The sequence below is a fragment of the Ailuropoda melanoleuca genome, chromosome 4, assembly GCF_002007445.2.
Source record: "Ailuropoda melanoleuca isolate Jingjing chromosome 4, ASM200744v2, whole genome shotgun sequence".
Taxonomy (NCBI): Eukaryota; Metazoa; Chordata; class Mammalia; order Carnivora; family Ursidae; genus Ailuropoda; species Ailuropoda melanoleuca.
In genome coordinates, this window is record NC_048221.1 from 9386227 (window position 1) to 9411738 (window position 25512).

A 25512-nucleotide genomic window follows, 5' to 3' on the forward strand; every position below is an offset into this window, starting at 1 on the left:
GGGGAGTGCACCACGCCCCCTTGCGCGCCCAGGACTCACTTCCGGGCACAGGCACGGCGTGACGTCAGGAGGAGGGCAGGTAAGTACGCGCGGGCGGAGGGGCGGTCAGGCCCGCTGAGGGCCCGGGGTTTGGTCGTTGCTTCTCTCGACCTCGCAGCCGCCCGATGGGGGACGAGCAGGCTGGGGGTCGCAGGGCTTTGCGGTTGTGGGCCCATGTCCGGAGCCAGCTCCGGTCTCAGCCGCGACCCCCGACTGAAATCCCCGGGCCTCGGACGCGACCTTAGTCCCAGCTCCAGGCCATATTACGCCTGAAGGGCCCTTAGATTTATCTGAAAAATGGGACTAGTGAGCCCCTACTTCACTGGGTTGTGGTAAAGATTCTGATGTTTGTAAAACGGTTTGGCATGAGAAATAATCGAAGGTACCAATATTTTACTCTGCATCAGGCGCTGGACTAAGTACTTCAACTCACTGAGTTTTGACAGCAACCTTATGAGGTTGATGCTTTTATAAACCCTCTTTATAGATGAGAGAAGTGAGGCTCAGAGAGAAATGCTTTGCCGAAAGTCAAAACGCTAGCAAGCAGAGTCAGGATCCAAGCCCAAGCACTATGCCCTAAGCCAGTGGGGGTTTATGATGACTTCTGACACCAAGGACTAGAGATTTCTATACATTCATGCTGTAGCCCTACCTGTGCCAGTCACTGGGGTGGTAGAACCCCATTAGAGCTCCGGCTCCTGTAAATGGGGTACCCTGCAAACACTTCCCAATGTCATTTCATTCACAGCAACCCCAGAAAGTCCTGTCACCGTCATATACTCTTTACAGGTGAGAAAATATAAGTTCAGAGACGCTCAGACACTGGCTGAAGTCACCCAGTTAGGAAGGAGTGGAGCTGGGATTCAGGCCCAGGGAACTGTGCCCCAAAACCTGAGTGGGCACTTAGCTGTTTGTTGACAAGAGCATTTTTAGGTTGCAAGTGACCTTGGGAAAATCTGGTCCAGGGACACACTTTACAGATGGAGGATCTGAGGTGAAGAGATGTTCAGGGTCATGGCAGAACAGTTCACATCTGGAAGTTTGCACCCCAGCTTCACCTTTGACCCTGGGCAAGTTACTTAAGCCCCCATGTCCTCGTTCATCAAATAGAGATAATAGTGACATAATACAGATGAAACAAGGCTGTGAAATCAGACTCGGTACAATGCCTGGCATGCAGTAACCGGTAGAGAGTACACAGCTAAGTTGGCAGAAACAATTAGAAACTTCCTGACTCTAGCACAGGGAGCCAACAGACTACATCCACAGGCCAAAACCAGGCCACTGCCTGATTTTGTACAGCCTGCCAGCTAAAAATGGTTTTGACTTCATAGGTAGTTGGGAAAAATCAAAAGGAAGTGTATTTTATGACAGCTGACAACCATGTGAAATTCAGAATTCAGTGTCCAGGGCGCCTGGGTGGCTCGGTCGATTGGGCATCTGCCTTTGGCTCAGGTCATGATCCCAGGGTCCTGGGATGAAGCCCCACGTCGGGCTCCCTGCTTAGCGGGGAGCCTGCTTCTCCCTCTCCCACTCCTCCTGCTTGTGTTCTCTCCCCCACCCGGTCAAATAAATAAAATTAAATTAAAAAAAAATTCAGTGCCCACAAATAAAGTTTTGATGAAATGCAGCCGACGCTTGTTTACATGTTGTCTGCAGCCGCTTTCTAGCAATGACGGCAGAGTTGAGTCATTGGGACAGAGGCGGTTTGGTCTGCATAGCCAGAAAGTATTTACTATCCGGTCCTTGATAGAGAAAATTTGCCGATCTCCATTCTAGAATACACTTCAGTCCCTCGTAGCTTCTCTTTGGTGTCAAGTAGAACTTCCTTTTATTTGACCTCAGAGTCTCCCCTGCAGACGTACAGGAGGAGGGAGGTCACCCACCCCCAGCTTAAGGAGCCTTGCATCTGATACTTGTGTCACCTGCACCAATTCTTAAGGAACTTCAATCAGCTGTGAGTGGTTCTCGCAGTCAGCATTTGTCAGGGGCTGGGCACTGTCCCAGGTACTGGAGATACGGCTCAGTGTGACCTGGCGGAGGAGACAGACTGTAGACAAGTAAACTGACACAGGGCCATGTGTTAGGAACCCCAGAGAAGAAGCGACTTTAGATCAGGTAGTCAGATGAGGCCTCTGACAGAGATGATGTTTGAGCTGAGACCTGTGACAAAGAACAGACAGCTGGTGGAAGAGCATTCAAGGCAGTTGGCCTACACCTGCTGAGCCTTTGAAGGCAGCCAGGGAGCCAGCGTGACTGGAACAGAGTGAGGGAGAGGGAGAGGGCTAAGAGGCGGGCTTAGAGAGGCAGGCACGGGCCCCACAACCTATGGGGAGGGGTTGGACTTGGTTCTCAAACCGATGGCAATCACTGGAGGGGTTTAAGCAGGAGAACAACATTTCAGATTTATATTTTAAGATCTCTTTCTGGTCCCTGTGGAGAAAACAGACGGTGGCAGTCAAGGACAGAGCCAGGAGAGCAGGGAGGCGGTAGCTGTGCTGGTCCAGGCAAGTGATGATGGGGGCTGCGGAATGATGAGAAGTGTCAGGTGTGAAATATATGTTGGATGGAGAGTAAACAGGACACTGTCTTTCTTTTTTTTTTTTAATTTTTATTATGTTAGTCACCATACAGTACATCATTAGTTTCTGATGTAGTGTTCCATGATTCATTGTTTGCGTATAACACCCAGTGCTTCCGTGCAATACGTGCCCTCCTTAATACCCATCACCAGGCTTGTCCATCCCCCCACCCCCCTCCCCTCTGAAGCCCTCAGTTTGTTTCCCAGAGTCCATAGTCTCTCGTGGTTCATTCCCCCTTCTGTTTACCCCCCTTCATTTTTCCCTTCCTTCTCCTACCAATCTCCCTGCTATTCCTTATGTTCCATAAATGAGTGAAACCATATGATAATTGTCTTTCTCTGCTTGACTTATTTCACTTAGCATAATCGCCTCCAGTCCCATCCATGTTGCTGCAAATGTTGGGTAATTGTTCTTTCTGATGGCTGAGTAATATTCCATTGTATACATGGACCACATCTTTACCCATTCGTCTGTTGAAGGGCATCTCGGCTCCTTCCACAGTTTAGCTATTGTGGACATTGCTGCTATGAACATTGGGGTGCATATGGCCCTTCTCTTCACTACGTCTGTATCTTTGGGGTAAATACCCAGGAGTGCAATTGCTGGGTCATAGGGTAGCTCTATTTTTAACTTTTTGAGGGACCTCCACACTGTTTTCCAGAATGGCTGTACCAACTTGCATTCCCACCAACAGTGTAAGAGGGTTCCCCTTTCTCCACATCCTTGCCAATATTTGTTGTTTCCTGCCTTGTCAATTTTTGCCATTCTAACTGGCGTACGGTGGTATCTCAATGTGGTTTTGATTTGAGTTTCCCTGATGGCTAATGACACACTTTTTCATGTGTCTGTTAGCCATTTGTATGTCTTCATTGGAAAAGTGTCTGTTCATATCTTCTGCCCATTTTTTGATTTGATTATTTGTTTTTCGGGACACTGTCTTTCTAAACAGACAAACACGGCTCCTTGGAGGATCATCTAAGCTGCCGCCACCACACGGAGCCCACGGCATCTCCGCCAGGAAGCCGTGGCCCCTCCACCAGGCTCCCCGGGAGGGCAGTACTGGGCCGGGGCTTGACACTGCGCAATCCGTGTTTCATCGTCTTTTCAGATCAGCCGTGTTGAGGGCGAGGACCGGTAGGCAGCTGCCAAGATGGTGAGTGGACAGCCTTGTGCTCATTGGGTTTCTCTTCTGGTCTTTGTCAGGCCCCCAAAGTAGCCCTTTCCTCCCCATCTCCAAGCTGTAAGGCGGTATTTCCAAACTCTGGAGCATGATCTGTTTGGGGCAGTGGTTCTCAAACTTTGCCATGCGCTAAAATCACCCAGGCAGCTTTTTTCTTTCCTTTTCTTTCTTGGTTTTGTTTTTTAAGGAGGTGAAATTCATTAACCACTGTTGAGTGTACGATTTAGTGGCATTTAGTATTTTCATAGTGTGGCACCGCCACCACCTTTATCTAGTTCCAGAGCATTTCCATCTCCCCAAAAAGGAAATCCTGTCCCCATGAGCAGGCACTCCCCAGCCCCGCTCCCGCAGCCCCTGGCAGCCACCAGCCTGCTTCCTGTCTACAAGGACTCGCCTGTTTGGGACATTCCATATAAGTGGAATCATGCAATATGTGGCCTTACGTATGTGCCTTCTTTCACCGAACAGAATGTTTTTGAGGTCATCCACATCGTAGCAGGAATCAGAACTTCATTCCGTGTTGTGGCTGAGTAATATCCCTCTGTCTGGATCGGCCACATTCTGTGTGTCCGTTCGTCCACCGATGAGCATTTGAGTAGTTTCCGCCATTTGGCTGTTGTGACTAGTGCGGCTGTGAGCATGCGTGTGCAAGGATTTGTTCAAACACCCGTTTTGCAGGATGCTTTTTAAAAGCCCCGTGTCCCGGCGCCGCACCCTAAAGCGGACCCTTCCAGGCGAACTTCTGGGGGTGGGGGCCAGGCATCGGGGAATGTAACGTTCAGCCAGGTTTGAGACCCACTCCTTTGGTGGATGATGAGGTCAGCATATTGGGTGGCTGCCAGCATTGAAAAAGCGAGAGCCTTGCCCCCGGAGTAAGCGTTCTTTCTCTCACAAAAGCTGTGCTGTGCTTCACCGTGTTACGTCTGGTGTGCCCAGGGCAGCGTTTCATGTGCTTGCTGTCGGTCGTGGTCCCGAAAACGCCGAACGCCCTTGCTTTCGGGGAGTCCGAGTCTCGTGGGATTTTCCACAGTGACGAAGGTGGTGCGCTGGTCCCCAAGTCACAGTCTCCACTCAGACCCTCAGAGCCCAGGGCTTCTCTAGGATGTCCGTCAGTCTCCCTCATCCGGGTCCCGCCCCTCGAGGCTGCACAACGAGGTCTCCTCCAGGACACCCTGTCTGAGTCACGTCTCTCTTCTGCTTCCCAGGGTGAAAGGAAAGGCGTAAACAAGTACTACCCTCCGGATTTCAATCCTGAAAAGGTAAGGGCAGGTTCCCTTCCCCGTGTCCACGCTAGCAAAAAGACTCCACAGAGCAGGGGCCGCCGAGCACGTCATCCGCTCCCGGAGTCAGAGTCTTTGTTCCCAGGGATAGATGTGGCTGTGGCGTCAGTGACCTTTTACTCTGGGCCCAGCTTGGCGTGTTTCCAGCGAAGGTCAGGAGGAGGTCCGGCACACAGGCTCCGTGTCAGACCCTCTTGCCCTCCCAGCTCCAGCTCCTCTGGCTTCCCCTCTGTTCCCTCAGCTGTCCCCTCCACCTGGAATCTCCTTCTTCTGACCACAGGCTCCTTCCCTCCCTTCAGGTCTCTCCCCACAGCGGGCCTCCCTGACCACCATTCGTTCTCTGTCACATCACCTAGTGCTTTATTTCTCTTTGTAGCCCTTATGACTCCCTGACGCCCTAGCCTTTCATTTGGATATTGTCTGTCTCCCCCTCTAGAACGTCCGCCTGAGGGCAGAGATGCCCATCTGTCTCATTCACAGCTGTGGTCCCACACTGTAGGCACTCTGTAAGGGTCTGGGAATGAATTGTCCCAGCTGTGTGATCCCGGGCACGTGACTGGCCTCACTGTGCCACAGTTTCCCCGTATGTCAAAAAGGGAAATAAAAATCAGCCCAAAGTCACAGGATCCTTAAGGGGTTAAAACGAGATGATGCAGGGCACCTGACTGGCTCAGTCGGTAGAGCTGTGACTCTTGATCTCAGGGTTGTGAGTTCGAGCCCCACACGGGGCGTAGAGATAACTTAAAAATAAAATCTTAAAAACAAAAACAAACCAAGAGGAGGCACATGAAGCGCCTAGTAAGTGCTGACCACTGCTGTCCCCTCACCTCATCGTCCCTGCAGCGCCAGAGGCGACCACAGTCGCCGTCCCCAGCTGACAGTTGGGGGAAACAGAGTCTCGACAGGCAAAAAGCTGCGTCACTCCCCAGGGTCATGCAGCTCTTTCAGCTCCTAAATGCAAGAGCAAAGATTCAAACTCTCGTATTCCTGATTCCAACCCCGCCTGCTTCCCCAAGGCCTCAGCGCCTCGCGGTGTGCTGTTAGCGCGGGCCGCAGGATGTGGCAGGCCGCCTCTCCGCTGGAAGCGAGCCGTGCTGATCCGCCTCCTTGTCCTTTCCGCACAGCATGGCTCCCTCAACCGATACCACAACAGCCACCCGCTCCGGGAGCGGGCTCGGAAGCTGTCACAGGGCATCCTCATCATCAGGTAAGGCCCTGGCACCACCTGGGGACCCCTGCACTTTGTGCCACCCGGCATCGGGCTCTAGGAGACTTGGGCACCCCTGATGGGGCCCAGTGTCACAGCGTCTAATTCCAGAAAGCAGGAAGTCGCTCTGTCAGTCAGCTGTTGCTCTCTCAGCTGTTCGGGGGTCACCTGCCTGGGGACTGGCTAGGCCAACACGGCCGGGCTCTGCTGCACCTATGTCTCGTCCTCCAGGTGGCTAGCCTGGGCTGGTTCACGTGGCAGCGCCCAGGTTCCAGAAGGGAGTGAGCGCAGGCATGCAGGGACTCTTGAGGCCAAGCCCCAGAGCAGGCACACTGTCCCTTCTGTCTCGTTGATGGCCCAAAACCAGGCGTATTGCGATGGGCCGGGGGGTGGTCCCACCTCTTGACCGGAAGCATTGCAGAGTCACATCGCCTGTGCCCACCAGCCCTCCCACTCCGTCTGCAGAGCCCTCAGCCCGTAGGACAGTGTCTTCACCTCATTATTCCTCACTTTGTGATGTTTTAAAACGGAAGCTCCGCTGCACATGCATGACCAGATCACATGGTGCAGACAGAAGCGCAGAAAAGAAATCCAGGGACCGAACAGCAGCTCTGCTAAACTCTGGTTGGGCCACGGCTCCGCTCAGCTCGTTTCCTCCTCCGCTCCAGCTGGTGTAGCTGACAGGGTGAGGCGTGAAGACGGGGCCACACCGGTGGAGACTCACCCGGACGGGGTGAGCCAGCGGGAGAGCAGGATGACAGGACCGGCCTGGCTGCAGGAATGCCCCCCGCTCTCTGTGTCCCCACGTGCATGCCCTCTGCCGTGCGGCTGTGGCGGAGGTGCAGGCGCGCAGACCCAGGCAGGGCCCGAGCGGACAGGTGCCGATAAGCCATTTTCTGTTCACGTAGGTTTGAGATGCCGTATAACATCTGGTGTGACGGCTGCAAGAACCACATCGGCATGGGTGAGCTCCACCTGCCCTCTGCTTCTCACCCCACCCCCAACCACTCAGCCTCGAAGACAGGGAGCCCCTTCCCTGCCGGGCCCGTGAGACACCATCTCCACCAGGGGCCCCTGATCAGGAATCGGAGAGGAGATAGGCTCCCCAGTGACCGGTGGGTTGTGGACACCTCGCTGCAGAACAGTGAGGAGGCCCAGCTCTGCCACTTCCTAGCTGGGAGACCCTCAGCGGGTGACTTAGTCTCTGTGCCTCAGTTTACCCAGCCATAAAATTCAGCTAGTGTGAGTGCCCACCTGTGTGGCACACGAAGCACATAGTGCACAGGAGGGCTCATAAACTCAAACTGCCACTGTCCTTGCTGTTACCTTTAGTGTCTGGACCCCTGTCCGTGCCCCACATGGATGGATGGACAGACAGACACGGGTCCGTGGTCATAGGGGCAGCTCTGAGACCGCAGGCCGGTGACTTGACCCACCTGGCTTCCGTTTCCAACTCCGATACAGGGACCCTCAGCCCTTCACGCAGCGCCTGGCCCAGGGCAGCAGCTCGCTCTGTAAATATGAGTGGTGGCTCTTGGCACGAGGGTCCGGGGCCGCAGAAGAGCAGAAGGAGGAGGCTGGGCCACCCCAGTGTTGAGGAGGATGAGTGACACTTCCCCTCCCCGCCAGTAGGTCCCCCTGATTGGACTCAGCCAGGGGCATCTACCGCGAAGGCCACCAGGTGCTCAGGGGACAGAAGCAGGGTGCAGCCTGACACCAGAGGCGGGTCACCCTCAGGGCCGTGAACTGAAGCAGCCACCAGGAAAGGAAAACTCAGGGCCACACCACCCAGCAGCCCAAGCTCCGTTTCTGTAGTTTCAGCTATTTTCACGTAATGAACAAGATTAAGCAGATCAAGAGTATATATCATCTAATCAGTGAAAAAACAAAAAACGCGGACATTAATAATAAAAGCCAACCGTTCTGGAGCACTTGCCATGGCCCAGACCCTGTGCTGAGTGAGCTGTGTGTACCGTTAGCTCCTGTGATTCTCGCAACCCGCTGCATGGTAGGCTTTGTAGTCTTCCCTATTGAACAGATGGGGAAACTGAGGCCCAGAGGGCCAAAGTAGCCGGCCTAATGTACCTGGTTGGAATGTAGTGGAGTCAGGATTTGAACATGAACCCTCCTGCTACCACCCACACTCCTCCGTGGCTTGAGCACCTGTCGTGGATCCTGGACATGGCTGCTTCCCACCTTGACTCTTAGGGCCCTCTAGAGGTGTCTCTGGAGGAAGTCCACCCCCATCCAAGGAAAAGATGCTGAGCTTCCATTCTCTCCCTCTCCTCCCAGGTGTTCGCTACAATGCAGAAAAGAAGAAGGTTGGCAATTATTACACGACCCCAATCTACAGGTACAGGCATCCTGGTGGGCGTCTCAGAGGGACGCATCGGATAGCTGCAGGAAGAGGGGGCTCCAGAGCAGTCCGACTAGAAGGGCAGCCTTTCCATGATGGCCACTCCCTGCAGTCCTTTCCTGGAAACTGTCCTGGTCTGTCAATCAGGACACATCCTCTCTGCCTGAAACCCTCCATGGCTCCCACCTTCCTCAGAGTAAAGGCCTGAGCCCTCCCCATAGCCCATAAGGCCTTGCACGCTCTGCCTGCTCCCCTCCCTATCCTCACCTCCTCCCACTCTCCCCCTCGAGGTCCCTCACACACCCCAGGAAGGCCCCCACCTCAATTTCCTCAGCCTGGAACGCTCTTCCCCAGACAGCTACAAGGCTCCCTCTCCCTCGGGTTTCGGCTCCAACACCGCCTCTTAGGCCTTTTCCAAAGCAGCGCTCACCACCCAACAGTGGTTGCTTATGCCGTTGCTGCCAGTGTGGCCTCTGCCGGAAGGTCAGTCCCTCCCGGAGTGGGCTGGCACCCGTCACTGCTGTGTCCCCAGCAGCTGCCGCCCAGCCCGCCACAGGGCAGCCTGACTCGGGAGGGTTTGTTGAATACCCGAGTGAGCAACTGAACACACACCAGACAGAGGTCAGTTCTGGGCTGATGGGACAGTGTCTGTCTCACCCACGCTGTAACCCCAGACGCAGAGGCTTGGTGCGTAGTAGGTGCTCAGTGAACACTGGTCGAGTGACCCACACAAACAGAAGGAAGCAGGCAGGGCCGACAGGTGGCCTGGGGCCGCCGCAGTGTCCTGACTTCCGCCCTCTGCCCACCCAGGTTCCGGATGAAATGCCACCTCTGCGTCAACTACATCGAGATGCAGACGGACCCCGCCAACTGTGACTACGTGATCGTGAGCGGCGCCCAGCGCAAGGAGGAGCGCTGGGACATGGCGGACAACGAGCAGGTGCTGACGACAGGTGAGCAAGGTGGGGGGGTGTCCCGAGGCTAGCCCCGAGCCGAGCGGGAGCCTGAAGGCCCTGCCCCCTTCTGGCCGTCACAGAGCACGAGAAGAAGCAGAAGCTGGAGACAGACGCCATGTTCCGCCTGGAGCACGGCGAGGCCGACCGGAGTACACTCAAGAAGGCCCTCCCCACCCTGAGCCACATCCAGGAGGCCCAGAGCGCCTGGAAGGATGACTTCGCGCTCAACAGCATGCTGCGGAAGAGGTTCCGGGTGAGCGGGGGCCCTGCCTGGGGGCGGGACCACAGGGGGCGGGGGTCACCCGCATCGGGAGCGGGGAGAATGCAGGGGCAGCCCTCACCCCACCACATCCTAGCTACAGGGGGGTCATTGAGCCCTCTGAGCCTCAGTTTCCCCATCTGATCCCGTCCCTCCCTCAGGGCACCCATGGGGAGCCCCAGCTTGCCGGGCACTCATCTGCTCCTCAGCTCCTAATACCTTTCATGGGTCCACTCCACTATCCCAAAACGAAGTCCGTAGATTGTCAACGCACCCCTACATGATTGCCAGAATCATCTCTGCAGTGCCCTGTGGTTAAAAACAAACAAACAGGGAAAGTCACCTACAAGGAAATGGAATCGTGCATATTTCAGTATACGAATGCTTGGCCAAGACCCCTGGCCTGGCGTGGCGAGTCGCTGAGGGCACGGGGCAAACACCGGCTCATGTCCCCAGGGACACAGTCCTGGCTTGAGGACACCCCGGGGCCCTGCTGTCAGTGACCGCAGTGGCTTCTGAACTTGTACCAAAGATGCTCAGGGGAGTCACGTCTCAGGGAGTCGGGGCCCGGGATCAGATGAGTGCACCATGGATGGATTTTTCACCTTCTGGAGCATCCGGCTGGGCTCTGGAAAATCCTGCAGGACGTGAGAACCTTCTACCTCTTCCCTCGCTCTGGGGGGTGTCTTGTGCCGCCCCCCGCCCCAGGCAGGAGCTTCCTCAGCAACCGCCATGGGGCACCAGCTGTCATCATCCTACAGCTCCTGTCCCTTCCTGCTTCCTTTCCTGATCGTTCTGTGGTCATTATTAGGAGTAAAACTGCCAGTTTTCTTACTAATTGTTCGTTACCGAAAACATATGCCTCCAGCCGGGCCTGTGCTCTGAGCTGTGTCCCCTGCCTCCGGGCACCTCCCCGTGAGGTGTCTGAGGGCCCTCAAACATAATGTCCCAACAAGCCCCCATCTTCCCCTTCTCAGCAATGGAGGCATCTTCTCTGTCCTTCCAGGGACTCAGCCCCAAAACCTGGAGTCGACCTTGATCCCCGCTCACCTCTGTCTCTGTCTCCTGTTGGCAAATTTTTCAGGGTCTGACCACTCCCACAGCCCCCATCATCTCCTGCCTGGACCAGCACAGTCTCTCTGCCCTGCTCTCCAGGCTCCTGACCCCCACTTTCCCCACATACAATCTGTTCCCCACATGGCCACCAGGAGCCACTTGTGAGTCCCTGAGTCATTTCACATCTCTCTGCTTAGAACCCTCTATGGCTCCCACTTAAAACAGAACCCAAAGTCCTCCCCATGGCCCACAGCCTGAATGATCTCACCTCCCCTTCCCCACTGTCTCCACCTCCCCTCACTCACTGTGTTCCAGCCACACTGGCCTCCTCGCTGTTCCTGCAAGCACACTTCAGCTTCTGGGGCTTTGCACAGGCTGTTCCCTCTACCTTGGAACACTTTTCCACCAGAAATGCACATGACTCCTTCACTCAAACGCCTTTTCTCAAATGTGACCTTCTCAGGGAGACCTTGCCTGACCCTTCCCTCTCTCCTGCACCACATTTACAGTTGAACCCTTCGCTCACTCCCTCCCTGCTTCCCGGCATTCTTTTTCTCCTCACCACTTTGTCTCATCCACTAGAATGTCAGCCCCTTGAGGGCAAAGGTTTGTGTCTGCTCACTGCTGCATGCCTGGTGTCTAGAACAAGGAAGGGCTGGTACAAGCTGGCCATTCTGTAAATATTCATGGAACGAATGAGCAGAGAACTGAACAGTACGCGTGTTAATGACACTCGGATTTCGCACTTGCTGAGTGACTTCTGCGTCCCCGGCCCTGTGTGAGGCCCCTTCCTCGAACGAGCTTGAAGGGGAGGAAGTTGAGTGGAGGGATGCAGCCCAAGTCAGAGGGCAAGGAAGAGTGGGTCTTTGACACCCACCATGCCTTTCCCCCACCCTGTCCCCCACCACACAGGAAAAGAAAAAAGCCATGCAGGAGGAGGAAGAGAGGGACCAGGCGCTGCAGGCTAAGGCGAGCCTGGCCATCCCACTGGTGCCCGAGACGGAGGACGACCGCAGGCTGGCTGCCCTGCTCAAGTTCCACACCCTGGACTGTGCGTGGGGAGCCAGCAAGCGTGGGGGACTGGGCGGGCAGAGATGGGGGTCCCCAGCCCTGAGTGGGCCGTGGCAGGCCAAGGCAGGGGGCAGCTTTGGACCTCCTTTCCTCTCTTCCCTCCCAACCCCCAGCCTACGAGGACAAGCAGAAACTCAAGCGGACAGAGATCATCAGCCGCTCCTGGTTCCCCACTGCCCCGGGCCCCGCCACCAGCAGCAACAAAGCCGGCCACGTCCTGAAGAAGCTGGCCCAGAACCGCAGATCTGCACCGGCCTGCACCCCTGTCACTGTAGGGGACCTGGGCATCGTGCGGCGGCGGTCCCGGGAGGTTTCAGAGAGCCCCCAGCATGCAGCGGAGACCCCCAAGTCTGGGGAGCCACTGGTGCCAGATGGGCCCACGTCCCCCCGAGACTGCTCTCCAGAGACAGCTGAGACCCCCAAGAGCAGGGGGCCTCTGGGGCAGGAGGGGAAGTGTCAGGACAGGCCCCAGTCCCCACCAGGCTCCTCTCAGGAGGCGGCCACCCCCCAGGACACGCCACACCTGTGCACCCTCAGCTCCTCTCTTGTGGCTGATTACTCCGACTCAGAGAGCGAGTGAGCAGTTCTGGAGACCGGACCTGCTCCAGAGGCAGCCACTCACCCAGGAGGCCCTTCAGACTGCAGCCCTGCTTGCCCACCAGCCCTTGGAGAGCTCAGACGTGCCCCTCCCCAGACCTCGCCTTCAGCCTTCCACAGTGGGGAAGTTATTTATTTGCTCCTGGAGAGGGTGTTTGTGCCTTGTGGGGCAACATCCCAGCATTAAAGCCCTGCTTCTTTGTCCCTGCCTCAGGTTGCTAGACGGGCCCTGGGGCAGTCTTCCCCCACCCCACCCAACTGAGCTTCCCCGGACTCTCACCAGCCATGTGATGCTGCAGCCACAGTGTGGGCCCGGCCACGGTCCCCCATGGCATGTCAAGGGTGTCAAGGTGGTGGCTCAGGCGGGTCTGCAATCAGAGCAGACTTCCCAGAGGTGGCAGCCTGGGCTGAGTGTGAAGGGTAGAAAGGGAACCAGGCTCCAGGAGCCCCATGGGGAAGGCAGGGGCTGGGAACACAGGCGGTGCCTGAAGCAGCCAGGCCTGGAGTATGCAGGTGTGGGGTTTCATCATCACCAACCCGAGGGGATGCCTTGGAAGGTCCTGAAAGCGCCCCCCCCCCTTTCCCTACCGTGATGCATCTTTTGAAGGGAACTGGTGAACTGAGCAGAAAATGGCCCGGAAACAGCAGGGCATCCAGAGATGCAGCCTACCCCCCTCCCTAAACCATGGAAAAGGAAGATCAGTTAACAGATACCGATGGGGTATTTGCAGTGTGTGCGCCAGGCACTAACCTAGTCCCCGGGGAGACAGTGGTGAACCAGACAGACACAGGGCCCTCTTGGGGCTGAGGTTCCAGTCAGATTCATATTTGGCCCTGTTCTTCCGGGGCGATGGTGGCCCCAGTGGCCGTCCGCAGCCCACCAGCCTTTGCTCCCTGCCGGGATGGGAAGAGATCAGGGCAACAGTAAGACCCCTTAGTCCTTGCAATTCCCCGATTCGGGCCTTTCTCTACTTGAGACCACCTTCAGCACTCGCTCTGGCCAAGGTCAACCGCCTGAGTGTCCCCCTGGGGCTTGGGATCATGCTATGAGGCCCTAATTCTGGCCGGCTAAACACAAGGCCCAGAGCCCACCAGTTGCCCCATAAACGCTGCTGTCTGGTTTCCAGGAGGCGACTAACTCCCCAGACTTAACCGGGAACGTACTGTGGTATTAGTCACGTGGACCGCGGGGCCTGCGGGTTTGCTGTGCGCATGCGCCTCCTTGGAGGAGGGGCACCGGCCCCCGCCTCCTCGCGTTCCAGGCCAGTCCCGCGTGCGAGTCGCCCGCCCTGCTTCCTGAGCGGCTGTGAGCGGGACAGTGACACCATGGCTCTGGAGGCGATCCGCTACTCTCGGGGCTCGCTGGAGATCCTCGACCAGCTGCTCCTGCCCCAGCACAGCCGCTACGAGCCAGTGGGCTCCGTGCGCCAGGCCTGGGAGGCTATCCGCGCCATGAAGGTGGGGCCACGCGGCGGAGTGGCAGGGCTGGGGTTGGAGGGGGCGCCCCCGCCTGACGCCAGGATTCCCCCCACCCAGGTGCGCGGCGCCCCAGCCATCGCGCTCGTGGGCTGCCTCAGCCTCGCCGTGGAGCTGCAGGCGGGCGCGGGCGGACCGGGGCCCGCCGCGCTGGTGGCTTTCGTGCGCGACGCGCTGAGCTTCCTGGTCACCGCCCGGCCCACCGCCGTCAATATGGCCCGCGCTGCCCGCCACCTGGCCGAGACCGCAGCCCTGGAGGCTGAGCGCGAGGGTGCCACGGAGGAGGCGGTCCGGGAGAGGTAGGGGGACCTTGTGCCAGGCGCTGCTCTACGTGGAGGCTATGAACGCATTTTTTCGCAGAGCGACCCGATTTACATATAAGGAAACTGAGGCACGGCACATCAGTCCAAGGCCACACAAGCAGGACTAAGAGTCCACCCCAGGCAGCTGGGTCCCAAGGTCCTTGCACTCAGTCCTTTGACTCTGCCTCCTGAGAACATGTCCAGCCCCACCTGCCTTAGAGGTCCTTTTCTGAGCCACCACATTTTCCTGGTTTTTGCTTTTGAGGGTCCTGATCCCCTCCCTGCCGTTTTGTTTTTCCACTCTCCCCTACTGCAGCTGTGTGGTTGCGGTCTGTGTTCCTTGATCCCACCAAGCTTGCTCCTGTCTCAGGGCCTTTGCACATGCTATCTCTATAAGCAGGCTATCCACAGAGCTAACTCTCCATCAGGTTTCAGATTTCTGCCTTCCCCACCCCTTCACGTAACACAACATATCTCTCGTGCTCTGTCCCAATTCTGCTGCCTTCTCCTTCATTAAGTGTGTACCGCCTGCCTTCCCCTCCCTGCAGTGAGCTCCACAGGGACAGAGATTTTTGTCCTGTTCATTGCTGTGCTCTCCCACTTACATGAGGTAAACGTGTTATGTGAGCAAATGGTGTGACAGGTGACAATGGCAGAAGGGTGTCAGCCCCACAGCCTGGATAGGCTTGAGCAAGAGGGCTCCTGCAGCGTAGCGTTGGCCAGGGAGGAGAGGCTAGCCTGGGCCCCAAGGCCTGGCGACTGGTGCTGAGAGCCCCTTGTTGGCCCCAGAGTGATCCGCTGCGCTGAGGACATGCTGGAGAAAGACCTCAAGGACAATCGGAGCATCGGGGACCTAGGAGCCCTCCACCTGCTGGAGCGGGCAGCTCCTGGGGGCGGCAAGGTGACCGTGCTGACCCACTGTAACACTGGTGCACTGGCCACTGCTGGCTATGGCACAGCTCTGGGTGAGTGGGCATCCATGGGATTGGGGAAGGGCCCTTTTTGGATGCTAGAGAAAGAAGCCCTAACCACTTTACCCACTAAAAAGATATGAATTTATTCTTGTACACAAATGCTTAGGGTGTTAGCTTCAGGTATGGCTGGATCCAGGGTCAAATAGCGGCCTCAGTATCCATCTGTCCCCGTTCCTAAATTCTGCCCTCCATGTTGGCATCATTCTCGTGCTCCACAGGTCATCAGGGAGGCTGCTAGGGTTCAGGTCATGAAGAGCCAAGGGTCTCTAAGCTGACAGTGCCAGAAGACTCTTCGCATCTCAGGGGCTTTGATGGGGTCACTTGCCTATCCAGGATCACTCAGTCAGTGGGCCCAGCCCAAGCCATGTTCCTAGAGAATGGGCAGGATGCAAATTCCAAGAGTGCTGAGAAGGGAGGAGGGGACCCCCCAAAAGAAAGATTGGGGTAGCCCTTCCTTTGTTCCTGGGGACTGAGGCCTTGATGGCAAGACATCAATGTATTCACTCAACAAACATCAATTAGGAACCAGAGTGCCCTACCATTCCTGCATACATGCATTCCTTTATTCACTCAGCATTTACTAAGCACCTACTGTGTGCCAGGCACACTTCTGGGCACTGGGGACCCACCAGTGAACACAGTAGACAGAACCTCTGCCCTGAGGAACAGGAAAGTAGGAGGAACAAACAACCAATCAGCAAATATGTGTGCTGTGTTCAAAGGTCATAAGTACTAAAGAGAAAGAGCCAGGAAGGGGTCGGAGGTGTGGGGGCTTGCTGTGGGAGATGGGGGATCAGGGAAGGCCTCACCAAGATGTTCTCTGAGCACCCATGTACCTGGCAGAAGGAATCACTGCAAGGGCCTGGGGACGGGACTGTGCCCGGTGAGCCTTTGGTGAGCTGTGCCTCATTTTTTTTTTTTTAATATTTATTTATTTTGAGAGAGAGAGAGCAGGGGGGCAGAGACAGAGGGAGAGAGAATCCCAAACAGGTTCCACGCTCAGCATGAAGCCCAACACTGGGCTTGATCCCACGAGCCTGAGATCACAACCTGAACCGAAATCAAGGGTCAGCCGCTCAACCGACTGAGCCACCCAGGCGCCCCTGTGCTGTGCTTCTAAACAATAAGCCACCCCTGCCCGTGTGTCGCTTTCCATCTCATCCTGACATCCTGGTGGGCCGGGCCCCACAGGTGTGATCCGCTCACTGCATGCCCTGGGCCGTCTGGATCATGCCTTCTGCACCGAGACCCGACCCTACAACCAGGGAGCCCGGCTGACGGCCTTCGAGCTGGTGTACGAGCAGATCCCCGCCACCCTCATCGCCGACAGCATGGCGGCGGCTGCCATGGCCCACCGGGGCGTGTCAGGTCAGCAGGTGCGGCACCGGTGGGCAGGGCTCCAGGTGTCCAGGGCCAGGTTATGACCCCAGCATCTTGCTCCCCAGCTGTCGTCGTGGGAGCCGACCGCGTGGTTGCCAACGGTGACACGGCCAACAAGGTGGGCACCTACCAGTTGGCCATCGCCGCCAAGCACCACGGCATCCCCTTCTATGTGGCTGCTCCCAGCTCCTCGTGTGACCTCCGTCTGGAGACGGGCAGGGAGATCATCATCGAGGAGCGCCCAGGGCAGGAGCTGACCGATGTCAATGGGGTCAGGATCGCAGCCCCCGGTAAGCTGTCCCCTTAGAGGGAGGGCACCACAGCGCCTGGGCACCTCCCTTTAGACACTGTGGCCCCGTCACGGGAGCCGGTGAATTTAGGGTAGAGTCGGCCTTCTGGGGCATAAGCAGCTCCTTCCAGCCATATCTTGGAACAGAAGCACCTTGAAGGTCAGATTCAAGGTCAGAGTGTACAACACTAATGAGTTAGGAGACTTAGGGCAAGTTGTCCTGCTGTTCTCCATCTGCGTTTCCTCCCTTGAAGAAGAAATAAGAATACTGCCTCCCCTAGTGCCTGTGAAGAGACACTGATGTTCTCAGCTTCCCCGCGCCGCTGGCTGCCAGGAGCAGGATGCCTGAGCTCTCTCGCCCCCGGGGCCCCAGTGCTCCCTTCTGATGATGTGGTGTGTCCCATCCCTAAGATGAGCTCCTACCACGCCCCCGCTCACAAACCCCAGGGCGCTCAGTGAGGTCACCCACGAGACGTGGAGGACAGTGCGTGGCCCTCGCTCAGTGCTCCTTAGATAGTAACAATTAGGATTGGAAATCTTTTATAAAAAGGACCAGTTAAGATCCCTACGCGCTGAAAATACTGTGGGGCTGCTACCCCGGAGTCCAAGTACGGAGCCAAGGTAAAAACCACAATATACACCTAAGCGCAGGGAAGTCCTAACATTCTGTTGTTTTGTGCTCCAATTCCTCACAGCTTTTTAAAAATAGATATATTAATTCCGTAATTTTTTTCCCTCCGTTTTGCTTTTGGTGCCCCTGCGTTCCTGGAGGCCTGATGAGCACTGGCCAGAATCCGTAAGACTGTGTAAAGCAGCATCAGCAACACCCCCTACCCCCACAATAAAACCAGGGCAGCAGGGTAACCAGGATGCGAGACACGGGCCAGGTACAGTCTGCTCCAGCCAGTGGTCCCAGGAACGCAGACCCTAGGGGGATGGGTCTTCTGATTTTTCCAACATCTACATTTTGAAAGCTGGCAGCTAACTCAGTGGTTTTAACAACTGTAAGCAGAACAGAGGCCACGAGTTTGCAGCCTATTGTGCAAAAGGTGGTTATTCATTCAGCAAATACTTTTGAGTACCTGGCCGATGCTCGGTGCTGTGCTAGGACGCCGGGGATACAGGGTGAAAAAGACGTCAGTGCCCCTGCAGTTGTGGAGCTGACAATCCAGTGGGGAAGACAGACAACAAACAAGATAAATAACAAAACCACAGTGTTTGTTAGAAGCGAGTGCAGGAGAAATACACAAGGCGAGGACAGGCATGGGAAGGGTCCATGCGGGGAGAGTTAGACGCAGTGATTGGAGAAGTCCTTATTGGGAGGGTGACATCTGAGCGAAACCCTGAAGAAAATGAAACAGTGAGTCACATGCCTACTGGAGGCAGAGGGGACTGCCTGCACAGAGGCTCTTAGATGGGTTCTTGGAGCTTACAGAGACCCTTGGAGCCGGCAAAAGTGGGGTAGATGTCTATAAGACTTCTAAGCCTTCTTGGACAGTGACCACCCAGGAATGGTGGGGGGTGTAAACTTGTTCCTGGATGCTAACGCCCCATGTAGAGCCTTCATGCACTTACAGGGTAAGCACCCCCAGATTGTCAAGGGTTCCCCAACTCATGAACCACCGTGGGGGAGACAGGTGACGAGCTTGAGAACTTTCACAGAGCCACGTACCTGCCTTCTTGCCTCCCCTTTCTCTCCCGCAGGCATTGGGGTTTGGAATCCTGCCTTCGATGTCACCCCCCACGACCTCATCACCGGTGGCATCATCACAGAGCTGGGGGTCTTTGCTCCTGAGGAGCTCCAGGCAGCCCTAAGCACCACCGTCTCCTGAGGGTAGGGACCCTAGGTGGACCCCAGAAGTAACCTAGGGACCCCCAGAAGTAACCAACCTGACTCTCCATATCCTGGCCCCGTTCCCTTAGGTTTTATAATAAACTTCTCGAATGGCTTGCTCCCAAACTGACCTCCTTCCCCCAACCACCCTTCTTCCTAGAGCAGGGAGAGCACACAGGGCCTTTGCATGGCCCTTCAGGGCCCTGTAACTGGAGCCAACCTGCCCAAGTGCAAAACCCAGCTCAGCCCCTTTCTCTACAGTGTGATCTTGGCCAAGTCACTTCTCTCCGTGCTTTGGTGTTCTCGTTTATAAAATGGGGACAATACCAGCACTGCCCTCTTAGGTTGCTTCAGGGCTAGAACCAGGGCGGTGACTGGGGTACAGAATTTTAAAGGGGACACCTAAAAGCTCATTAATCAAGATAAATAATAGCTTCATGAAATATTTTGTATTTTATTTTTTCTAGAGAAAGAGAGTGAGAGCACAGGTTGGGGGTCGGGGCAGAGAGAGGGAGAGAGAAAATCCCAAGCAGAATCCATGCTCAGCATGGAGCCCAATGTCCGGCTAGATCTCACAACCCGGAGATCAGACGCTTAACCAGCTGAGCCACCCAGGCACCTCTGATTTTATTTTTTTAATATTAATTTTTTAAAGTAATCTCTATATCCAACATTGTGGCTCAAACTCAAAACCCCAAGATCAAGAGTCACATGTTCCACTGACTGAGGCAGCCAGGCACCCCTAAAGTTTTATTTATTTATATCATTTTTTTAAAAACTTTATTTATTTAGGGGCGCCTGGGTGGCACAGCGGTTAAGCGTCTGCCTTCGGCTCAGGGCGTGATCCTGGCGTTATGGGATCGAGCCCCACATCAGGCTCCTCCGCTATGAGCCTGCTTCTTCCTCTCCCACTCCCCCTGCTTGTGTTCCCTCTCTCACTGGCTATCTCTATCTCTGTCAAATAAATAAATAAAATCTTTAAAAAAAAAAAAACTTTATTTATTTATCAGAGAGAGAGGGAGCACAGGCGGGGGGAGCAGCAGGAAGAGGGAGAAGCGGGCTCCCTGCTGAGCAAAGAGCCCTATGCCGGACTCCATCCCAGGACCCTGGGATCATGACCAGAGCTGAAGGCAGTCATTTAACTGACTGAGCCACCCAGGCATCCTATAAAATTGTATTTTTAAATGTTGAGAATACTATTTATATTGATTACTGAATTTTAGGCACCCGTAAAGTTTGCACCAGTGAGTGCCTCAATCACTTCACCCTAGTCCTAAACTAAATTTTAGGTACAAAGAACATAAAACTATGCTTTACAAAACAAATGAGCGCTCAGTACATGTTATCTTACCATTATAACTTATTCTAGGAAGTTTCTGCGAAGGGTCGTGTATGGTCCGCCGTTTTGAGGTCCTGTCTGTCTAAAGCTTTGCCACGTTGTGTCCCGTGAGCCTTTGCGCCCTGCGGCCTCACTGTATCCCATTTTGCCCTGCGCCTTCCGGCTGCGATGCTTACAGCCCCGCCTTTTCCGGCGCATGCCCCATCATGGCGCAGGGGCAGTGCAAGTTCCAGGCGCGGAAGCCGGGGAAGAGCAAAGCAGCGGCAGCGGCCTCGGAGCGGAACCGGGGCCCGAGGAAGGGTGGTGAGGAGCTGCCAGGGGTCTGGGGAGCGAGGAGGGCCTGGGGCTCCCCGGCCTTACGCGAGTGCGTCTCTCCCTAGGTCGTGTGATCGCCCCCAAGAAGGCGCGCATTGTGCAGCAGCGGAAGCTCAAGAAGGTGAGTGGGAGCTTGCGAGCGGCGAGGGAAGGAGCCTGGAAGCCCGTGGGGGGCGGAGGATGGTACCTGGGCCCGGTGGGGGAACCTGGAGAACTCAGCTCTCTGAGTCTCAGTTTCTTTCGACTCCTGTGCCATGGGTAGCGGAACATCACGTACCACATTCCGCGGGCCTCGGAGGAGCAAGGCCTGACGCGCAGAGAGTGTTCAGCGCACGTTAGCTGCTCTCGCTGTTACTGTTCATAGAAATCAGGAGGGGAGGTGGCGTGGCAAAGTAGAGACCCCAGCTTTGCAGAAAGGCAGTGCTGCGTGCGGTCGCAGCTCCATCAACAGCTAGTATTTCTTCACCCTGAGTCTTGTACATGTAAAATGGTCATAGTTATAGCACCTCTGTTCCAGAGTTGTAAGGATTTAATGCCATGGGCCACTTGTAAAGCGCCGAGAACAACACAGGACACAAGGGAACGTTAGCTGCGTTGGTTGTCAGTTTTGTGGTTGTATTTAAATGCAGCTTCTTTATATAGGTGGGTAGGGCTGAGTTTATAAAGAAGTTTAAAGAGATTTGAAACTGGTTTTACTGGAGTCAGATTTGAGCTCAAATTGTACTCCACGCTAACTAATGCATAATCTTGAGCAAATTGTTGAGTTTCCCCAGACCCTCGGTTTTCTGAGACCTGGGTACCCAGCGGTCCGCTTACCTCCATCTAGCAGCGGAAGCCGGCTGTCTCATGGGCGTGTCAAACTCAGCATAGCCAAAACCAAACTCCTGATCCTCCCCTCTCTTTCCCCGGCATGACGCTGCCACAGTCTTGATTCAGGAAGACTCTGTCCTTCCAGATACTTGGGATCATCCTCGATTCCCTCCTTCTCTCACATCTGGGTCTGATCCCATCCTTTTTGCTTTTAGTATTCATTTAGAATCCACCCTTTACTCCCTTACCTGGTCCCATCCCATCAACTACCGCCTGGACTCGTGCAGTGACATCCTCCCTGGTCTCCTGACTCCTCCTACAGCAGCCAGAGGGCGCCAGTGAGCACCCAAGTCTGGGCACCTTGGTCCTCTGCTCAGAGCCTTCAGTGTCTCCCAACCCACCTCAAGAAAAGCCCAAATCCTTCCCGTGGCCCACAAGGCCCTGCATGATCTGCCCTTGTCACCTCCCTGCCCTCCACTCCCATTTTCCCCCTTGCTCACTGGCCCCTTATCCTACCTCCGCGCTTTTGCACTGGTTGTTTCCTCTGCCCAGATTCTTCTCCCAGAAATCCACATGGCTCCCTTTCTGAGTCTAGTCTGACTGCAGGCAGTGCTTTTGAGCAGCTGTCCCCAATAACACACACTCCTCACTCGTTATTCTGTGTTCTTCCTTGCATAGCAGCATTTCCCTTCACTTTAACCTAGCAGATCATGGGCATTTATGTCATCTCCATACACACGCTGAGTGCCAGCTCCCTGAAATTTTTCTGTGTCTTGTTTGCTGTTGTGTCCCCTGCACCCAGGTATGTGACAGTCATGGTGGTCATGGAGCTCATAGGCAGGATGGGGCAGTTTGAGAAATATGATTAAACTACCAGTTTTTTTACCCTAACCCCTTTGCCCTTGCTTGCTCACATCTCTGTGTCTCGGAGCCCCAGTTCCGCCATCTGCCAGGCAGAGATGACATGGGCCAGGAGGGACTTCTGCCTGGAAGCAGAGACCAAAGGCTCTGGGCATGCAGGGTTCCAGTCTCCCATCCCTTACCTGTTTGGGGAAGCCTGGGCAAGTGCCTCCTCACTGCAGGAACCTGTTTCTTCATCTGTAAAATGGGAATGAGCAGAGATTTAGAAGCTGAGGTCCAGACACGGGAACGGAATTTAGTGCAGGGCAAAAGCAGGACTTAAACCCCAGACCCTTAAGGGCTGTTTCGGGGCGAGCTGCTCACCCAGCCCCCGTGCGCTCTCTACAGAGAGAGGGCAACAGGTCAGGCACTCCCCTCCCTCCAGCTCAGGTCCCAGTCTCATTGCCCTGTGGTTGCCCCCTCAGGACCTGGAGGTCGGGATCCGGAAGAAGATCGAACATGATGTGGTAATGAAAGCCAGCAGCAGCCTGCCCAAGAAGCTGGCGCTGCTCAAGGCCCCTGCCAAGAAGGAGGCAGCCTCTTCCTCCTCCACCAAGACACCTTCCTAAGGACAGCAGCCCATTGGAGGCCGTCACCACAGCCTCCGGGCTCAGCCCCATGCCGGTGACCCCTCAGACGGCACTGCAAGGAGGAGCCGCTCTCCCCGGAGCCTCAGGGGGCGTGCACCTCAAGTTTCACTGGGGGCCTAGCCTGTGAGCAGATGATGAGCAGATCTGAAGTGCACTGGTCAGCTTCCCAGGGTGCCATGGACTCCAGAAGGGAAGGAAATGTTCACCAACTTCTGTGTCCCCGTCCTCCCGTCTTGTCTCCACTGGTTTAACCCAGAGCAATAAACCTGACTGTGATTCCTCCTGGGCTCTGCCTGTTCCTGTGAGTGGGCCGGGGCTGGGGCCCAGGTACCCCAACTAGGTTTGTCCCCACAGTTTCCACCAGAGACCAGCCGTGTGCCCGGGGGGGACGAATGGGCTTCTGCACCTTCAGCCCGGGAGCTGGAGGAGTCTTCACGCCCCTCCCACCCTGGGTGACTCCCACCGACCTCACTTGCCTGCACACCCTCCACAGGCATGCTCACTCACATCACCGCCTCTGCCAGAGACAAGCCAGGCGTCTTAGGGAGCGACTCTCCCATCCATAGGACAGATGCTGACACCCCCTGGGAGGGTCTCGGTGCCATTTAAATCAGAATGCACTTCTGAACTGCTCGGGCCACCTTGATCTTGAAAGCCCTGACAACTTGTATTTATGTTGTACTGCCAGTGGTCCAGGCACTGTTCCAGTGCTTTCCACCCCACTTCAGCCCTTGTGATGGCCGGGTTAGGTCATGTCACCAACATGACAAGAGCAGGATTTGCACAGCCACCAGCAGGGTCCCCGCTCCCCACTGACCAGCCGCTGTCTCTTCTAGACCGAGGCTCTCCTGCACTCTCCTGGGCCCCTCTGTCATTCGTTGTCAGCAGTCTGCTGGACTGGACTGCGCGTTCCTGAATTTGACAGCCTTCCTGCCCTCCCCCTACTGGGGTGTGGGCAGCAGGTCACGGCTCAGGAACTAGGCTGCAGTCCAGGGTGATGCTGAACTGCTGCGTTTGGGAGGTGACGGCCCTGTGGGTACAGTATGACATCTGTGAGTGACTGGCCCCCAGCCCGCGAACCCACCGCAAACGGCTTTTCTGGGCCCTACATGGTGGTGGTCAAAAGTTTCTGAACTACTAAAATGTTACAAGCTAGGGGACATCCCTGTGGAAAAGTTTGGTGGTCCTCAGTAAGTTTAGTCTAGAATCACCGCCTGACCCAGCCATTCCACTCCGAGTCACGTGCCCAAAAGGACTGCAAACGGGGACTTGACCAACAGCTTGTACACGAACGTTCACAGCAGCGCTAGTTGCATTCTACCTAAAGATAGAAGCAGCCCAGGTAGCCCCCAACAGACAGTGCGTAGCGTGTGGACCTGTACGGCGGCCGCAGTGCGCATCCAGCGCAAGAAGGTATGAGGTGCCCGCGTGCTACAACACGGATGCACCTTGAAAACGTGCTGCGTGAAAGACGTGGCCACAAAAGGCCGTGTGTTGTAGGATTCCATTGGCGTGAAATTCCAGGACAGGCAGATCCACAGAGAGCAGACCGGGGCGGGGGGGCGGGGGGTGACTGCTAATGGATGCTGGGGTCATCTTTTGGAGTAAAAGTTCTGGAACTAGACAGAAGTGGTGGTTGCAAAACAGTGTGAATGCCACTGGACTGTACACTTTTTTTTTTTTTAAGGTTTATTTTAGCACGGGGCAGGGGGGAGGCAGAGGGAGAGAGAATCCCAAGCAGACCCCCACCAAGCTTGGAGCCCCACTTGGGGCTCAAACCCACGACCCTGAGACCATGACCTGAGCTGAAATCAAGAGTCAGATGGTCAACCTCCTGAGCCACCCGGGTGCGCCTGACTGTATGCTTTTAAGTGGTGGGTTGTCTTTTTTTTTTTTTTAAGATTTTGTTTATTCATTCAACAGAGAGAGAGCCAGCGAGAGAGGGAGCACAAGCAGGGGGAGTGGGAGAAGAAGAAGCAGGCTCCCAGAGGAAGAGTCTGATGCGGGGCTCGATCCCAGAACCCCGGGATCACGCCCTGAGCTGAAGGCAGAAGCTTAACGACTGAGCCACCCAGGCCCCCCTGTCTTTTTTTTTTTTTAAGATTTTTTTTTTTTTTTGAGAGAGCGCACATATGAGCAGGGGGATGGGGCACCAGGAGAGGGAGAAACAGACGCCCCACTGAGCAAGGAGCCCAATGCAGGAGTCAATCCAAGGACCCTGAGATCATGACCTGAGCCAAAGGCAGACCCTTAAAAGACTGAGCCATCCAGGCGCCCCTAAATGGTGGTTTTTATATGTGAGCAGTTTCACACAAAAAATCCTAATTTACATCTTGAAAAAAAATCACAACTTGTGGCAGCAGAGCCCAAATTTGATGGAAAGACGGGCTTGGGGTTTCCCCAGGCCCAATGCTCAGGTTTCAGCGGGGGCGGGTTTGGGGGAAGGGGGGCTGGAGGACTGGAGGGCAGGGCTGCGTTCAGGGGTGCGATACACACACCCGCCCGCCCTTCGGTGAGCCCCACTCGGGCAACCCCGAGGCCCGTGCTGTCTGCCCACGGTGCAGCAATGTCTCCCCTTAAGCAGGCAGTGAGTGGCTTCTGCCTTTTGAAATGGAGCCCTGTGCCCACTGGGCATTTCTTGTACACCTGCTACGTGCCAAGCTCAGCTAGATAGAGCAGAGAACTAGCATCCTAGCAGGGAAAACAAAACCAGGAAAGCC

The 25512-nt window shown here is 55.6% G+C and overlaps 3 protein-coding genes and 1 long non-coding RNA gene across 8 annotated transcripts; 3 read left to right on the top strand and 1 right to left on the bottom strand.

Annotated features, from left to right (window-relative positions):
- Nucleotides 1–13646, top strand: CCDC130 (coiled-coil domain containing 130). Of its 3 annotated transcripts, XM_034657870.1 has the most exons (11): nucleotides 86–828; nucleotides 2481–2546; nucleotides 3730–3774; nucleotides 5007–5060; nucleotides 6206–6288; nucleotides 7197–7252; nucleotides 8581–8641; nucleotides 9455–9597; nucleotides 9681–9853; nucleotides 11828–11966; nucleotides 12100–13646. In XM_034657870.1, exons 3-11 carry the CDS (start codon nucleotides 3772–3774, stop codon nucleotides 12564–12566), a joined length of 1179 nt encoding a protein of 392 aa, XP_034513761.1. In that variant the 5' UTR covers nucleotides 86–828; nucleotides 2481–2546; nucleotides 3730–3771; the 3' UTR covers nucleotides 12567–13646. The 3 variants fall into 3 exon arrangements, with proteins under 3 accessions (XP_002921062.1, XP_019657125.1, XP_034513761.1); XM_002921016.4 differs by lacking the exons at nucleotides 86–828; nucleotides 2481–2546 and adding an exon at nucleotides 1–79 and having other exon boundaries at nucleotides 3571–3774; XM_019801566.2 differs by lacking the exons at nucleotides 86–828; nucleotides 2481–2546 and adding an exon at nucleotides 41–79.
- On the bottom strand, nucleotides 7095–20297 carry LOC117801859. 2 transcript variants are annotated; one of them, XR_004624621.1, is made up of 5 exons: nucleotides 20190–20297; nucleotides 10079–10168; nucleotides 8452–8587; nucleotides 7725–7800; nucleotides 7095–7229 (listed from the first exon to the last, which is right to left on the bottom strand). It is a non-coding gene; the product is annotated as an uncharacterized LOC117801859 (long non-coding RNA). The 2 variants fall into 2 exon arrangements; XR_004624622.1 differs by having other exon boundaries at nucleotides 8374–8587.
- On the top strand, nucleotides 13796–22713 carry MRI1 (methylthioribose-1-phosphate isomerase 1). 2 transcript variants are annotated; one of them, XM_002921017.4, is made up of 8 exons: nucleotides 13800–14041; nucleotides 14120–14358; nucleotides 15151–15326; nucleotides 16527–16703; nucleotides 16781–17005; nucleotides 18709–18838; nucleotides 20558–20613; nucleotides 22628–22713. In XM_002921017.4, exons 1-6 carry the CDS (start codon nucleotides 13910–13912, stop codon nucleotides 18834–18836), a joined length of 1077 nt encoding a protein of 358 aa, XP_002921063.3. In that variant the 5' UTR covers nucleotides 13800–13909; the 3' UTR covers nucleotides 18837–18838; nucleotides 20558–20613; nucleotides 22628–22713. The 2 variants fall into 2 exon arrangements, with proteins under 2 accessions (XP_034513760.1, XP_002921063.3); XM_034657869.1 differs by lacking the exons at nucleotides 20558–20613; nucleotides 22628–22713 and having other exon boundaries at nucleotides 13796–14041; nucleotides 16527–16711.
- On the top strand, nucleotides 20321–23078 carry C4H19orf53 (chromosome 4 C19orf53 homolog). Its single transcript, XM_002921018.4, has 3 exons — nucleotides 20321–20480; nucleotides 20558–20613; nucleotides 22628–23078. The coding sequence occupies exons 1-3, from the start codon at nucleotides 20384–20386 to the stop codon at nucleotides 22769–22771; spliced, it is 297 nt and encodes a 98-aa protein (XP_002921064.1). The 5' UTR covers nucleotides 20321–20383; the 3' UTR covers nucleotides 22772–23078.
- Nucleotides 23079–25512: the final 2434 nt, after the last annotated feature.

Excerpts from the sequence above, each read along its gene's own strand:
- CCDC130 (XM_002921016.4), top strand. Across the intron at positions 7,253-8,580 it reads CAAGAACCACATCGGCATGG|GTGTTCGCTACAATGCAGAA; the intron begins GTGAGCTCCACC and ends CTCTCCTCCCAG. Across the intron at positions 11,967-12,099 it reads CAAGTTCCACACCCTGGACT|CCTACGAGGACAAGCAGAAA; the intron begins GTGCGTGGGGAG and ends CCCAACCCCCAG.
- MRI1 (XM_002921017.4), top strand. The coding sequence starts at position 13,910 with ATGGCTCTGGAGGCGATCCGCTACTCTCGGGGCTCGCTGGAGATCCTC. Across the intron at positions 15,327-16,526 it reads TGGCTATGGCACAGCTCTGG|GTGTGATCCGCTCACTGCAT; the intron begins GTGAGTGGGCAT and ends CGGGCCCCACAG. Across the intron at positions 16,704-16,780 it reads GGCCCACCGGGGCGTGTCAG|CTGTCGTCGTGGGAGCCGAC; the intron begins GTCAGCAGGTGC and ends CTTGCTCCCCAG.
- C4H19orf53 (XM_002921018.4), top strand. The coding sequence starts at position 20,384 with ATGGCGCAGGGGCAGTGCAAGTTCCAGGCGCGGAAGCCGGGGAAGAGC. Across the intron at positions 20,481-20,557 it reads CCGGGGCCCGAGGAAGGGTG|GTCGTGTGATCGCCCCCAAG; the intron begins GTGAGGAGCTGC and ends GTCTCTCCCTAG. Across the intron at positions 20,614-22,627 it reads AGCAGCGGAAGCTCAAGAAG|GACCTGGAGGTCGGGATCCG; the intron begins GTGAGTGGGAGC and ends TTGCCCCCTCAG.